We start from the raw sequence: 15,433 nt of genomic DNA on the forward strand, positions 1-15,433 counted from the left end.
ATAAAGTATAAAAATCAAATGAAATAAACAATATTATCCCCATGGTAACCACAAAGAAAATAGCTATAGACTATACACAAAAGAAAATGAGAAAGGAATTTAAACATTTCACTAAAAAAATTAACTAAACACAAAAAACATGAATACAGGAAATGAGGGACAAAAGCTATTAGGCATATAGAAAACAGCACAGTGACAGAAGTCCCTCTTTATCAGTAATTACTTTAAGTATAAATGAATTAAACTCTCTAATCAAAAGCCAGAGCTTGGCAGAGTGAATAATAACATAATCCAACCATATGCTGCCTACAAAAGACAATTTTGAGATCCAGAGACACAAAACAGATTGAAAGTGAAAGGATGGAAAAGACATTCTATGCAAATAGTAAGCAAAAGAGAGCTTGGGTAACTATACTAATATCAGACAAAATAGACTTTAAATTAAAAATGTTACAAGAGACAAAGTCGAACATTGTATATTAATAAAAAGTTCACTACAGCAAGAAGATACAATAATAATAAGCATTTATGCACCTAATGACACACCATCAAAATACATGAAGCAAAAACTGACAGAATTGAAAGGAGTAATAGACAGTTCTAAAATAATAGTTGGAGAGTCCAGTACCCTATTCACAATAATGGATAGAACAACCAGACAGAAGATAAGGAAGTAACTAAACAACACAGTAAATCAACTATACCCAACAGACACATACAGAACACTACCCAAGAACAGCAGAATATACATTCTTCTCAAGTACACATGAAACATTTTCTAGAATAGACCATATGTTAGGGACAAATTAGGTCTCAAAATATTTTAAAAGATATCTCACAAAGAAGATACAATGTACCTTCTCTGGCCACAGTGGGATGAAGTAAAAATCAATAATAGAAAGAAAACCGAAAAATTCACAAAATTGTGGAAGTTAAACAACATACTTTTTAAAGATAAATGAATCAAAGAAGAAACTACCAGGGAAATTAGAAAATACTTAGAAATGAATGAATATGAAAATACAACATACCAAAACTTAAGGGATGCAATAAAAGTTGTACTAAGGGGAAATTTATTGCTGTAAACACTTACATTTAGAGACAAGAAACTTTAATGAGTAGTCCATGCAGTAAATGTTCTGGTTTTTTTTAAAGCACCTCAAATCAACAACCTAACTTTATAACTTAAGAAAATAAAAAAGAGAACAAACTAGCAGAAGGAACAAAATAAAAAAGATTAGAGATAAATGAAATAAAGAATAGGAAAACAGTGGAGAAAGTCAGTGAAACCAAGTTTGTTCTTCAAAAAGATCAATGAAATGGACAAGCCTTTAGCTAGATGAAGTAAGGGAAAAAAAGCTCAAACTACTAAAATCAAAAATGAAGGGACATCACTACTGATTCTACAGAAATAAAAAGAATTATAAAAGAGGATTATGAACAATTGTATACCATCAAATTGGACTACCTAGATGAAGTGGACAATTCCTCAAAATGCAAAACCTAGTAAGAATAAATCAGAACAAAAAAGAAAATCTGAACAGACCTATAACTAGTAAGAATACTAAGTCATAAGCATAAAATCTCCCAACCAAGAAAAAGCATGAACCTGATGCTTCACTGGTGAATTCCACCAAACATTTAAAGAATACTGCCAGTCCTTCTCAAATATCTCCAAAATATTGGAAAGGAGGTAACACTTCCTAACTCATTTTGTGAGACCAGCATTACCCTGATACCAAAGCCAAACAAACACACTACAAGAAAGTAAAACTACAGACCAATGCCCCTGATGAATATTGATTTTTAAATCACCAACAAAATACTAGCAAACAGAACTCAGCAGCATATTAGAATGATTATACACCATGACGAAGTGGGATTTATTCCTGGAATGCAAGGATGGTTAAACATACAAAAAAATAATTAACATAATATATCACATTAACAGAATGAAGGAAAAAACCCACATGAATATTTCATTTGATGCGGATAAAACATTTGACAAAATTGCATACCCTTTCATGATAAAACATTAAACAAATTAGGAATAGAAGGAAACTGCCTCAACTTAAAATCCATATATAAAAAACCTACTCATAAATCATACTCAATAGTGAAAGACTAAAAGTGTTTTCTCTAAGGTTAGGAATAAGCCAAAGATGCTTGCTTTCATCACTTCTATTCAACATAGCACTGGAAGTTCTAGCCAGAGCAATTTGGCAAGGAAAAGAAATAAAAAGCATTCAAATTGGAAAAGAAGAAGTAGATTATCTCTTTTTTGTAGATATGATTTTATATATACAGAAAACCCTAAAGACTCCACACAAAAATAAAACTGCTAGAATAAATGGATCCAGCAAAGTGACACAATACACAGTCAACAGAAAAATCAGTCGCATTTCTTTACATGAACAATGAATAATCTGAAGGGGAAATTACAAAAACAATTCCATTTTTAATAGCATCAAAAAGAATGAAATGCTTATAAATTAACCAAGAAAGGACTTGTTCACTAAAAATTATGAAACATTCCAGAAAGCAAAACATAAATAAATGGAAATATGTCCCATGTTTGTGGATTAGAAAATTTAATATTGTTTAAATGTCTGTACTGCCTAAAGTGATCTACAGGTTCAGTGTAGTCCCTGTCAAAATGCCAATGATATTTTTTGCAGAAATAGAAAAAAACAATCCTAAAATTCATACAGAATTAGAAGGAACCCATGATAGCTAAAACAATCTTGAAAAAGAACAAGACTAAAGAACTCATACTTCCTGATTTTAAAGCTTAACTACAAAGTTACAGTAACCAAAGTGTTTAGTATTGACATAAAGAGAAATATATAGACCAATGGAATATAATAAAGAGCCCAGAATAAACCATCACAAGGCAAATGATTTTTTGACAAATACATCAAGACCATTCAATGGGGAAAAGACAATCTTTGACAGATGATACTGGAAAAAAGGATATCCAAGTGCAAAAGAATGAAGTTAGACTCTTACCTATACCATATATAAAAATTAACTCAAAATGGCTCAAACACCTAAATGTAAGACCTAAAATAATAAAATTTTTAGAAGAAAATATAGGACAAAAGCTTCATGACATTGAATTTGACAGTGATACCTTGGATATTACACCAAAGACATAGATAACAAAAGGGAAGAATAGAAAAATTGGAATTCATGAAAATTAAAAACTTCTGGGCCTCAAAAGACACATCAGCACAGTAAAAAGGCAGCTCACAGAACTGAGAAAATATTTGCAAATCATATATCTGATAAAGGATTGATACCTAGAATGTGTCAAGAACTCCTAAAACTCAACAACAAAAAGATAACCCAAATAAAAAATGGGCAAAGGACTCAAGTAGACATTTCTCCATAGAAGACATACAAGTGGTCAACAAGTACATGAAAAGATTCTCAACATCACTAATCATTAGGGAAGTGCCAGTCAAAACTAGTGAGATACTGCCTTACACCTATTAGAGTAACTGCTTTCAAAAAAAACAGAAAAAAAATGTTGGCAAGAAATGTGGGGAAATTGGAATCCTTCTGCATTATTGGTGGGAATGTAAAATGATCGAAGTGCTATATAAAACAGTATAGTGATTCCTTACAAATTTTTTAATAGAATTATCATATGATCCAGCAATTCTACTTCTGGGTATATACCCAAAAGAATTGAAAGCAGGGTCTTGAAAAAATATTTGTACACCCATGTTCATTACAACACTATTCACAATAGCTAAAACATGGAAGCAACACAAGTGTCCATCAGTGGATGAATGGATAAGCAAAATGTGGAATATCCAAACAATGAAATATTATTCAGTCTTAACAAGGGGAGAAATGCTGTAGTAGTCTACAACACAGATGAAACTTGAGGACATTTTTCCAAGGGAAATAAGGCAATAACAAAAAGGCAAATAACTTGATGATTCTACTTAAATGATGTACTTAGAGTAGTCAAATTCATAGAGACAGAGAGAAGAAATGGTAGTTGCAGGGGTCTGGGGGAGGGGCAATGGGGAGTTGGTGTTTAATGGTTGTAGTTTCAGTTTTACAAGATGAAGAGTTATTGAGTTGTATGGTGGTAGTGGTTGTACAACAATGTATGAAAAACCACTGAACTGTAGGTTTAAATATGGTTAAGACAGTAATACTATGTTACATGTATTTTGCTGCAATTAAAAAAAAAAAAACTTAACAAGAGGAAAAACTTCTTCCTCAATGCCAAAAAAAACAAATAACCCAATTTAAAAATGGGCAGACAACCTGAACAGATATTTTTCCAAAGACATACAAATGGCCAACAGGCACATGAAAAAATCCTCCATATGGTTGATCATCAGGGAAATACAAATCAAAACCACAGTGAGATATCACCTCACACCAGTTAAAATAGTCACTATCCAAAAGACAAGAAATAACAAGTGTTGGCAAGAATGTAGAGAAAAGGGAACCCTCTTACACTGTTGGTGGGAATGTAAATTGGTGCAGCCACTGTAGAAAGCAGTATGGAGGTTCTTCAAAAAACTAAAAAATAGAAATGCCAAATGACCCAGTAATTGCACTTATAGGAATTTACCCAAAGAAAACAAAATCCTTGACTCGAAAAAATATATGCACCCCTATGTTTATTGCCGCATTATTTACAATAGTCAAGATATGGAAGCAATCCAAGTGTCCATTAATAGATGAATGGATAAAGAAGATGTGGTACATATATACAGTAGAGTATTACTCAGCCATAAAAAAAAGAAATCCTGCCATTTGCAACAACATGGATGGACCTAGAGGGTATTATGCTAAGTGAAATAAGCCAGGCAGAGAAAGACAAATACCATTTGATTTCACTTATTTGTGGATACTAAAAACAAAATGAACAAAATGGCAGTAGACTCATAGACCCTGAGAAGGGACTGGTGGTTACCATGGGGGAGTGGGTGAGCTTGGTAGGTAGGAAGGGTGAGGAGAATAAAGGGGCACAAAAATCTCCATCATAATATAAATTGGTCACAGGGATGGGAGGGCAACATATAAAGTATAGCCAATTGTTCTGTAACATCTTTCTTTGTTGACAGATAGTAACTGCACTAGTTGGGGTGAGGATTTAATAATGTGTGTAACTGTTGAACCACTGTTAGTTATAATACCCCGATATAATACTGTGTTTCAACTGTACTTTGATTTAAAAAAAAGATGTCCTTAAAACATTGATTTGATTTCCTATACATATGGAGTTTTTAGTAGTTACAATTCTTTAAACAGGATTTTGATTTAATTAAAACAGACTATATCAAAAGAACAGTAGGAGCTGGTTATTGTCTGTAATTGGTATTTAGCCAGTCCTTTTAAATATTATAGAGACCCAATTATATCACATAAGGGACTTATGTATTTTTTTTTATTATGTTCTTTGTTTTCCTTTAGTGATTTCTCTTGGTGAGACAGTCAAAATAGGTGGGTCATGTTTAACTTCGTGCTGACTTTGACTTACTTCAGTCACTACATTGAAGCAGCCTTACTTTACAGAGAGTAGGAGGAAGTACTAAATAAAACTGGCAGCATAATTTATTTCTAATCTTCTCCTTATGTTTTCAAAAATGTGAGTCCAGAACCATTCAAAGCCTTAAACATTTTCTTTTAAACCCTGTCCCAAAATATTTGGTAGGCAGAAGAGAGCAGTGGTACAGTATTAACATCAACACTGGAATTATTTTTCAAAATTTAAATATAGCTTGATATAAACCTATGGACAAAATAGCTTGATAAACATCAAGGAAGAATTTTCATATTTTATCTTTAAAAAGAACATAACAGGAAGGTACACCTGAGAATTTTGGTAAGATTTAAGAGTCTTTTTGGACACACAGAATACATACTTTTACATATTTTTAAATAATGCCTGATGCTCTTTACTTGCAAAATTCTGTGTGAAATAAGCTGCATTTGTATATAGAAATATGAGACTATATTTTAATGGTGTTTTTATGTATGAATTTGAGTGAATATTAATATTTTTCCTCTTTTCCTTGCTATTTCTGTAGAAAGTTTAGCTTCCAAAGATTCTTCTATACCAGTCTTCACAGTATCCCCCTAGGACCTCTAATCTTAATATACCTCTCTGATGAAATAAAGAGTTCATCTTTGAATGCAGTGTTTGTCACAAATGACAAAGGGTTTTCTGTTAGAAATTCAAAATCTAAGATTTTTATTGCAAGAAAGTTCATTTCAGCTTGGTTAATTTCATGTCTTTAGAGCCTCCAAAATTCTTGCCCATATCATCAACACCCCAGCCAGAAAGACGGCAGCCACCCCAGAGACGGCATTCCATTGAAAAGGAAACACCTACTAATGTGAGACAGTTTCTGCCACCATCCAAACAGAGCTCCCGATCTCTTGTAAGTAACTGAAAGACCCTGCATAGTGAATGACTTAAGAATCTTTAGCTTTCTTGAGATGACTATTAGGAGCAAAAACTTCCAAAGGTTAGAATGAACTTTAAATAATCTTATTCATTTTTAATAGCTAAAGAAAACCAACCCTATCAGTGTCCTAAATGAAATTTGTTTGTTTAAAGTAGTTTTTTTTTAGGAAGACTTATAAACAGTCAAAAGTATGGATTATTATTAAAGAAATGCTTTCTTCTTTCAAAGGGTATTAATCCACTTAAAAATTGTTTAAACTAATCAAAAGACTTAACAAAGTCTGACTAGAATAGACTTTTATTGAGGCGGAAGTACAAGGGGAGAATTTTGATCCATTACAAGCCATTGCACATTGTTTTCAACTATGTTTTGTGATACTGAAACGAAAGCTGATGCTAGTCCAGATAGCAATCCAGGTTGACAGTTTTTGTTGTTTTCCAGAGACTTCAGGTTCACATAGTGGCTACTCATTTCCCAGGACAGTAGCATATAGTACACAAGGCCCTGCCAGGAAGACGTTAATAGATCAGATCCACCAGCCAAAAGAGGTCTGCGCAGATTCTTTGTAGTCTACCTTGACATCAGAAGTATTTGCAGGCAAGATACAAGGCTTTAATCAATAATTGTACCAGCAAACTCATGTCTAATATTTTTTTCAGATACTCAAGAATAAAAAACACTGGAATGCATATTAGTCCATATTTTTAGGCAGTGATGAATCATCAGGGGTTCAAATGAAGCAATAACAGATGTACCTCCCTCAAAGTAGGTGGAGATAGTTTAGTTATTGTGAAAATACTGAGTTTGAACAGAGTTTATAGTATTGAAATTTAATCAGTCATTCCCTATTCCTAAACAAAACAATTTAAGAACTAATGATTTTAGGGCCATTCCTGATAATATTCCTCTAATTCCTAAAGAATAACCGAAACACTGAGACTTGGTTAAATAAAGCTTCATCAGTGGTTTACCAGCAGAAAAACAGAACTTTAACAGGCAGCCTTAAACTTTAAAATCCAAAGACTTTTATAAATCTGAATATGTTATTACTTTAGCAAAATATACAATTAGTGTCACAACTTAAAAAATACAAGAGGGAGCTCCTCTGTGACTTTTTTCACAAGTCCAGTAATCAGAAGATTCTTCTCTTCACTCAGCTTTTCCTAGAAGCCAGTTTATCATTCAACTGTGCACCTGGTCTTGTGATCATATGACATCATTGTTGAAGTTAGACTTAAATTTTAATATGTCAATGTGAAGGAACTATCAGATCAACTACAAAGAAATTTTGGCTGATAATAGAAGTTTTGCTAAAACCATCAGCCCACATCAGGAGCCTATGAAGGGCATATTTCCTGGGGAAGGAGATCTCATAGTGTATGCTTGGTCAGGCTGTGAGTTGTTTTTTGTGGAAAAAGAGAACAAGATGAGACCAATCTGCAGTCAACAGAGAAGGGTCTCAGTAAAAAGGCGGTAGGAGAGCATCTCTGGTCAGCACTGGCTGGTGTTCAGGTTCCCTGTGGAACTGCACCCCTTGAGGTGCCTCAGGCACTAGCTGGAACAGAACAGCATCCAGGTCAGAGTAATGACTTTTCTTGCTAGTAGCTTATCTTCAGAAATGATAATTGAGGATAATTGCCCATTTAAGTGAAAGGCAACTTGTCTTTAATCATTTTCTGCAAGGAAGCCAGTGGCCGCTTCGTGTATATTCTTACACTTTCTCAGGCACGGTATGCAGTTGCTGCTGACCAGCATCCCACGAGCCCCATTTAGGAAAGTCAGATTCACAGAACAACTAGGTTAGAAAAAATCTTAAATTTAAATCTTTGCTGTGTGGACTCTGTTTACTGATTGATTCCATATGGATGTAGACGTTGGCATGGACACACATTTGGAATCTACTGTTAACAGCCTCTGTGGTGTTTTGTTTTTCTTGTTTTTTTCTTTCATGTTCTGTTATCAGTATTTGTAGGTCACTCATGTTCAGCATTATTTTCTCCTTTTCTTTTCCCCCTGCCATTTTCCTTTACCCTTATCTATTGTTCAGGTTCCTAGGATAACCAGTGTATGGCCAAGGACGCCTTTCCGACCCCTTTTTTCTACCATACAAACAGCTTCTCTGCTCAGCTCGCACCCTTTTGAAGCAGCCATGTTTGGGGCAGCAGGGGCTATGTATTATCTCTGTGAGAGAGCTTTTACCAGCAGGTGGAAATCCTCAAAGGTTGGCCTCTTTCTGCTGGTTCTGGGAATTATTTTACTCTGTCTCTTTGGCAGTGATACCTCCACTCCTGCACTCTCTGAAAATTAACAGCTTAGATGGGCATTTTGCTTCTGATTATTGATTCCAATCTTTTGTAGGATGCATAGATCATAACATGATCTCAGTTGAGAAGAAAATAACTTTGAAAGGACAACAAACTCAAAATGCAGCATCAGATTAGAGGCAGCGAGTGCGTCTCTATGAGTGACATAATTGTATAGCAGGAGGAATGCCATCTCCTTCTGAATGTGCCAGGGCACTCTGACAGCCTGTGGGATGCTCTGCTCTCTCTCTAAGCTGGCAGAGCAGCCTCCTACCAGGCCAGGAAGCCATGGGGACTCATGCCACCCGTACTGTGTCATTGCCCATTTCCCATGCACCCCACCACAAGCTCCAAGGGGCTATGCATCCATAGTATGTGTCTACCCTAAGCTCAGAGAATCTTTTCCCCAGCACCTTTCTTAAAGCTGCATTGTGATGGTCCAGGTGTTACATGTTTTTGTGACAACCCAGTTTTACTTCACTGTGGAGAGAAATTTTAAGTTTTGTTTTTGTTAATGTGGTTATTTAAAATAATTCAAATAATTCTGCATTTTATTGTTTTTGAGATTTTCACACAGAATATATAGTTTTAAATAAAATATAATAATCTCTAAACAGCAGTAAAGTAAAAAGCCAGCAGACCATGTCAGTGCTTCCCCCCCCTTCAGTGTAGTGCCCACTATGGACCAGTGTTGGCAGCCGCCTTGCCCTGTTCTGCCTCACAAAGGTTCTCCAGGGTCCTTTAGGTGCTAAACATGTCCTTGACAGATGGACCAGCAGCTGGTTTCTTTGTTATTCTTTATTACCCATCTTGGTTTAGAAGGGAGATTCTGAATGTAAATGAGATACAACAACTTCCTTTGTTTGTCATGAAACACAGGATAAATCTCTGTTCTTTCTCACATTTTAGATCTGGCCATTTGGGTAGTACATACGCAGGTGCAGGGATGGCATTTTAATTCCTGTCATTCCTCCTATTACTGAAGATAATGCTTATATTTTTATTTTGATTATCAATCCTTCCCAGAGATATCTGTATTTTGAGAGTTTTAAAGTTGACTTGAAAAAAAAGAAGAGTAATTAAATTAATAATTGCTGCTTCTATCTAAATCTGCCTTCCTTTGGTTTATTAAAAACTAAAAAAAAAAATGGTTGTTTTGGATAATCTTCAAATATCTACAACTTATAAAGTTTTTGTTAATCAAAAATACTATGTTAAATATGGCTATTCCCATTCTTTCTGTGGCTCAGAAACCAAATTACACATTATGCTCTCTAATTTCTGTGCTGCCTAACTCTGGTCATTTTGAATGGTAAATATAACCAGAATATTCAACAAAAACTCAGCAGTTTTAATGACATACATAAAAATAAGTTCTAAAGGCACATATCATAAAGCATAACTGTAATCTTTATTAAAACTTTCAGATTTAGCTTCCCTTTCTTATATTTGGGAGTCACATTGAAGCACAGACAAGCCAGGGAGTTACTAGAATTTTGCCGATCTAGTCCTCATAGTCTGTGTCTAGCTGGGAAGACGAACTTAGTGCTTAAGATAGGAATAACTAAGGCCAGGGTAATGATGGGGAAAAGGGCTCTCACTCATGGTTAAATCCCGAGCACTCTTCACATTTGGAACATTGGTATTCCAGCAAGATCTCTTCAGATTTAATTTGACTTTGGGGATGTTGAATTAATATTTTTTGTCAATTGAAAAAAAAAATAATGAAAACTATTCTAATAAACTATTTATTATTTTTCTTTAATGTTGCATTAAAGTTTTGTTGTCCTTGGGAAAGCACCAAAATTAAAACATTAGCATTTGACCTGATGGAAATTGTTTTATTAAAGGTAATCTGCTTGAAATTTTAAAAAAGACAAGAACACAAAAAATTCTACAAAATCTTATTATATCCTATGAAGTCCTAGATTTACATGTGGCTCCAAGCAGTAAGTTGAAAGTATGCTTGACTAAGCCCTTTAGTGACATGACTGAGGAGAGGGAAGTAGACTGTCAGGTTTATTATGTATGCTAGTATATCCCCGCAAATAAAAAGGATTCCCGTGTGTACCAGAAATGTTGACCAGCCCAGGCATCCTGGTTATGAAGTGAATTAATTAACTAAGCCCTGTTTGCCATCTTCCTGGCATGCACAACAAATCTCATGTGGTGTGTGGCTGGTTATTTGCTAGATTTATGCATTATTTGGTTCAAACTCAGAAACTTTGTCACATAGGTAGCCATCAGAAAACATACCACAGTCATGCCACTGAAGAATAAAAATGACAATAGGAAAACTTCTTATGAAATATGTTAAAAGCTTAGAAAAGCCATCATACACATATGTGTAGCCAACAACAATTACCTCATACACAGTTTTAATGGCCTAACCTTCATAATGGCAGTACACTGTTCCCATTTGACACTTAATTTCTTTTCTTGAGGGGGGGGGGTGGCAAAACAAAGCAGATATTGGATATGCCAGTTTAATCCCATTATCTTTGAAATTTTTTCCCACTGAAAGAGAAAATTATGTGATGGTGATTTTTTTTAAGTGTTTTAGACATCTTAGAACAAATGATACAATCTTTCTGAACAAACTATCTTCCTACCCTCCCAATACTAAGCTCTTCATCTTAAGAATTCAATTGCAGGATTTTTTCCAAAACATTTTTGAGCAAATTTAGCCCTCCTTAACTTAGCTTGAACAGAGATAATTTTGTATGGATAAGAAGCCATAGTTCTTCAAACTACTTTTTTTAGTAAATGCTAATGTTTGTCATGTTTGCAACCTAGATTTGTTTTTGTTTTTCTCTGATTGAAAGACAGAACTGAATGTTAAAACTCCATAAACTGACTGCATTCATAGTCATGTGCTTTCTCATGTGGCTTGTTTGATTCCAGAATGCCTGTGGGTAATGCTATTGTGTGTTGTGTGGGAGTGAATTGTAATGTGTACTGAGGACATTAAGTTTCAGTGTCACTACACCACAATGGCCCTTGTGAAGCCTGGCAGTGTGAGAATGCACAAGACCATTCTGTCTTTCTATTAGATCCGCCAATCAAGTGCGAGGCCGGATGGGCAGCAGATGGGTATGAGGCTCTTTATTCAGTGGGATCAGTTACATCAGCATCTTCCTCAGCTGTTTTTAAGGAAACCATTAACATAAGACAGCCAACATAAAGATTTATTATGAAAATTAATATTTATTCACTTACTTATTGCAAAATTCTTCTGATTTTCTCTACATCTTTCCAGTGCTGACCATGCATTCAGCAGTTGTTTAAAAATAATAACAGAAACCTGGAGAACTATGGACAGCCTGTAGAAATTACCTTTTGGCTGTAAACTACACCAGTAATTTACCTGTTCCAGTCCCACTCACACCATTAGGATTTTTCAAGGTGTGCTGATGTAACTTACCACTAAGTAATGCTTCTCAGTATAAATTACTAACCACCTTCTTCTGGTTATTCTGGGTACCACAGACCAGTTTTTAAAATAGTATACCAATGTTGTACATTTTTTGTTTGTCTATTAGCATGTAATATACAGCACAACACTAAGTAATGTCTTTGTATAATCATAAGAGAAAACTGACATAAATTTGGTTTAGAACAACAAAATTGACAATTTCAGTGCTTAGATACATAACTCCACTTAATGGAATAGAGATTCTTGAGGCAAAATATCAAAACAAATGTGAGGAACTTTCATTTCATGGAAGTTTCAATACGGTACAGTGTTATGCATGGCCCCCAGAAGTTTTCTGCCATCTGTTGTCTTAGTGTAATTAGAAATCATGTGGTCCCCAGAGTGTGCCAGGTCTGTTCCAGTGTTCACTGGGACTCTTTTCTTTTCTGAAGCTACTAACCAAGTGATCTGAAGGGAAGTTTTACAATACCAGAAAAGGGGGGTTGGGAGTTTCTTACTCATGCGGAATTTTGAATTTTAGGAGGAATTCTGCTACCCAGTGGAATGCCTAGCTCTTACTGTGGAAGAAGTGATGCATATTCGTCAAGTCCTGGTGAAGGCAGAGCTGGAAAAATACCAACAATATAAAGATGTCTACACTGCTCTGAAAAAAGGAAAGGTAGAGTTATTTAAAGTTAATTGATCAGCAGGGTTAGAAGAATGGTCAGTCACAGTCATGATCTCACAAAAGAGTTATCTGCTAACCAGATCATACAGGACTTTTAGGGGATTTTAGGAAGTAAAAGGCATGTTATCTAATGGACAGTTCCTCTTCTGCCTTGCTCACAAAAGGGACTATTTTTGTTAATCCCTTAGAAATTGAAAACGAAGGTTTAAAACGATCATAAGAAATCATAGCATGCCTTCATAAAACCATTTCTCATTTAGTTGTTACACTTTTAAAGTATTTGTAAAGAAAACATATCTGAGAAACAGAGGAGACTTTTTCAGAACCTTCTTCAGATTGCTTCCATCATGGTGAGGCTCTTGAGAGCTGTGGCCTTTGTTACCACATAAAAGTAAAATTATAATTAAATAGAGTGAAATTATAATTATCACAGAGCCAAATTTGAAAACAGGGCTTCTGAATTTTCTTCTTCCTTCTGTCTATACCAAATTTCACCAATATATAAATGTAAAGTGTCTTCAAACATGTAAATTAGGAAATTAACTGTTAGCAATGCTTTTTTCTCTTTTAAATTTGTATTTTTTTAGCTCTGCTTTTGTTGCCGAACCAGGAGATTTTCCTTCTTCACCTGGTCTTATACCTGTCAGTTCTGTAAGAGGTAAGGTTTCTTGTAATTGATGATAATAGTCAAATACCAGTTATTTTCATTGTTTCATCATTTTTCTACACAGGAGCAATATTAGAAATGACCCAATCTATTATCTCACTGTTCTGTGCTTGAGCATTAGTAATACTGATTTCTTTAAAAGAGTGGAGCAAATAATTATTTGGTGTTAAACCTGGAAAATGTTTCTGTGTATGTATTTCTTTTTTACAACCAAGATAATTCTAATAATAACATGTCATGTTTGAACAGAAAAAATAGATGTGGTTGTCACATGATCCCTAGAGAGACAAGTAAGAAAATTTCAAACATACATGAGTTGATCCTTTTATAAGAAACAGTGTACAAGTTAAGTGATTGTCCTTTTGGCAATCTGCAGTTGTATCAATTTGTTATATTCTGATAGAAGAACCAGAAAGTTTTTGCAGTTTATTGTAGAAATTCCCAACCATGCAGCCAATGGCTTCTCTCTCTCTCCATTCACATACATATATCATGCCAAGTAATACTTCTGATTTTGTATACAGGCCGGTGTGCTCACAGTGTTGCAAAAAGGTAAGCTAAGCTTGGCGAAATTATAACTTGTGTTACTTTTAATGACTAGCTCTTTAACAGTACTGCTCATTCTCAGTTTTATCTGGGATAATAGATGCGGCTGCCCTCCAAGCCATACTCCACTCTTCCTATCTTTTCATTGGGACCTTCTGCCTTGCAAAGAGAAGAAAGTTCCATGAAGCCAGAAAAACCACCCAGTAGCCACCATCGGCCACTTCGGAGCATTGCCAGGTGAGTGAAGGGCCTGAGTCTTCACAGCATCCTTCATAAATGAAGAATGCTCTGGTTGAGAACTGTGGTGACGTGGTAGGGATTTGGCTCAATGGGGTTGGGTTGGTTGGTTGGTTTAGTATAGTTTGACTTTCGCACCAATCTCCAATATTTCCCAAAGTGACTTGTCAAGGGATAAAAACTAGCTACTTGAAGTATACTTTGATCTTTGTTTGGTTTCTTTTGTTTTTTTCCTACTTTAGAAATAATGACTTTTGTGTTCCTTTAAAAGTCCTCTTTAAAACTGACCTTGTTTTCAATGGAGTTGAAAACTTGCATATAACAGTCTAATCTTTCTTCTTTAGTTTTGAAAGACAGTCTGTTTAATCCTGTGTTTGCAATGGTCTATAATAACTTTAGCTTACTTCCCTATCGTAAAGGTAGAAATAAAACTTTATGCCAAAAGCTGGTAACTTAAAAAAAGTTGCCTGAATTTGTATTTACTGCAGAGTAAGGTTAGTGTTAGTACTTAAGAAAAATGAAAGGTCAGGCCAGCTTGGGTCACACTGGCAGGGCCAAGAGGGTTGAAGTTGTGTGCACCAGCTGCCCCTGTTGGAGAGAGACACTGGTGTTGGTGCCAAATGCCGGACCTTGCCTACTCCTACATGTCATGGCTCTGCAGACAGAGAGGCAAGGAAGCTGTGAGCTCAGTAATTCACCTTTGCTCCACACTGTTGCGCCTGGCTGCTTTCCACTCTCTGCCCTGAGACACTCCGGGTCCATGATGACCTCTGATTGTGGATTGGCATCCATGCTCAAGGCAATTGAAGAACAAATCTATTGTTCTTTTTTACACTTATTGTGAATCTGTATTTTATACTGTTTTATACTTACTGTGAATCTGTATACTTACTGTGAATTCACATTTCGTTTAAAATAGTGAGTAGATGATTCCTAGTTATTTCAAGAAGTTACCCAAAACATTTATTATGATGTTGGCTTAGTTAACTCCAGCTCTCTGGAATACAACATAGAAACAGTCACCCAAACATAGAGAATTGTTCAGGATGGGAAGGCATACAAAAATAACAAGAAAGCTGGTTCAAAGACAATCTTTCAAGATGTGTCGATGGATTAACAGTTTCCTGTAGTCTG

At 35.2% G+C, this 15,433-nt stretch overlaps 1 protein-coding gene across 7 annotated transcripts in view; it reads left to right on the forward strand.

The window, feature by feature from the left end:
- Positions 1–15,433, forward strand: part of SPIRE1 (spire type actin nucleation factor 1) — a 347,295-nt gene that overhangs the window by 305,766 nt on the left and 26,096 nt on the right. For 4 of the 7 annotated variants that reach the window (XM_057504024.1, XM_036932697.2, XM_036932696.2 and 1 more), the window contains 6 exons: positions 6,274–6,416; positions 8,491–8,664; positions 12,703–12,840; positions 13,437–13,507; positions 14,041–14,068; positions 14,163–14,299. In XM_057504024.1, coding sequence (XP_057360007.1) covers positions 6,274–6,416; positions 8,491–8,664; positions 12,703–12,840; positions 13,437–13,507; positions 14,041–14,068; positions 14,163–14,299 — 691 coding nt within the window. The remainder of the gene's footprint in view (positions 1–6,273; positions 6,417–8,490; positions 8,665–12,702; positions 12,841–13,436; positions 13,508–14,040; positions 14,069–14,162; positions 14,300–15,433) is intronic. The other 3 variants (XM_036932700.2, XM_036932701.2, XR_005034076.2) reach the window with 2 other exon arrangements.

This window comes from Manis pentadactyla, chromosome 6 (genome assembly GCF_030020395.1).
Source record: "Manis pentadactyla isolate mManPen7 chromosome 6, mManPen7.hap1, whole genome shotgun sequence".
In the NCBI taxonomy this organism is placed as follows: domain Eukaryota; kingdom Metazoa; phylum Chordata; class Mammalia; order Pholidota; family Manidae; genus Manis; species Manis pentadactyla.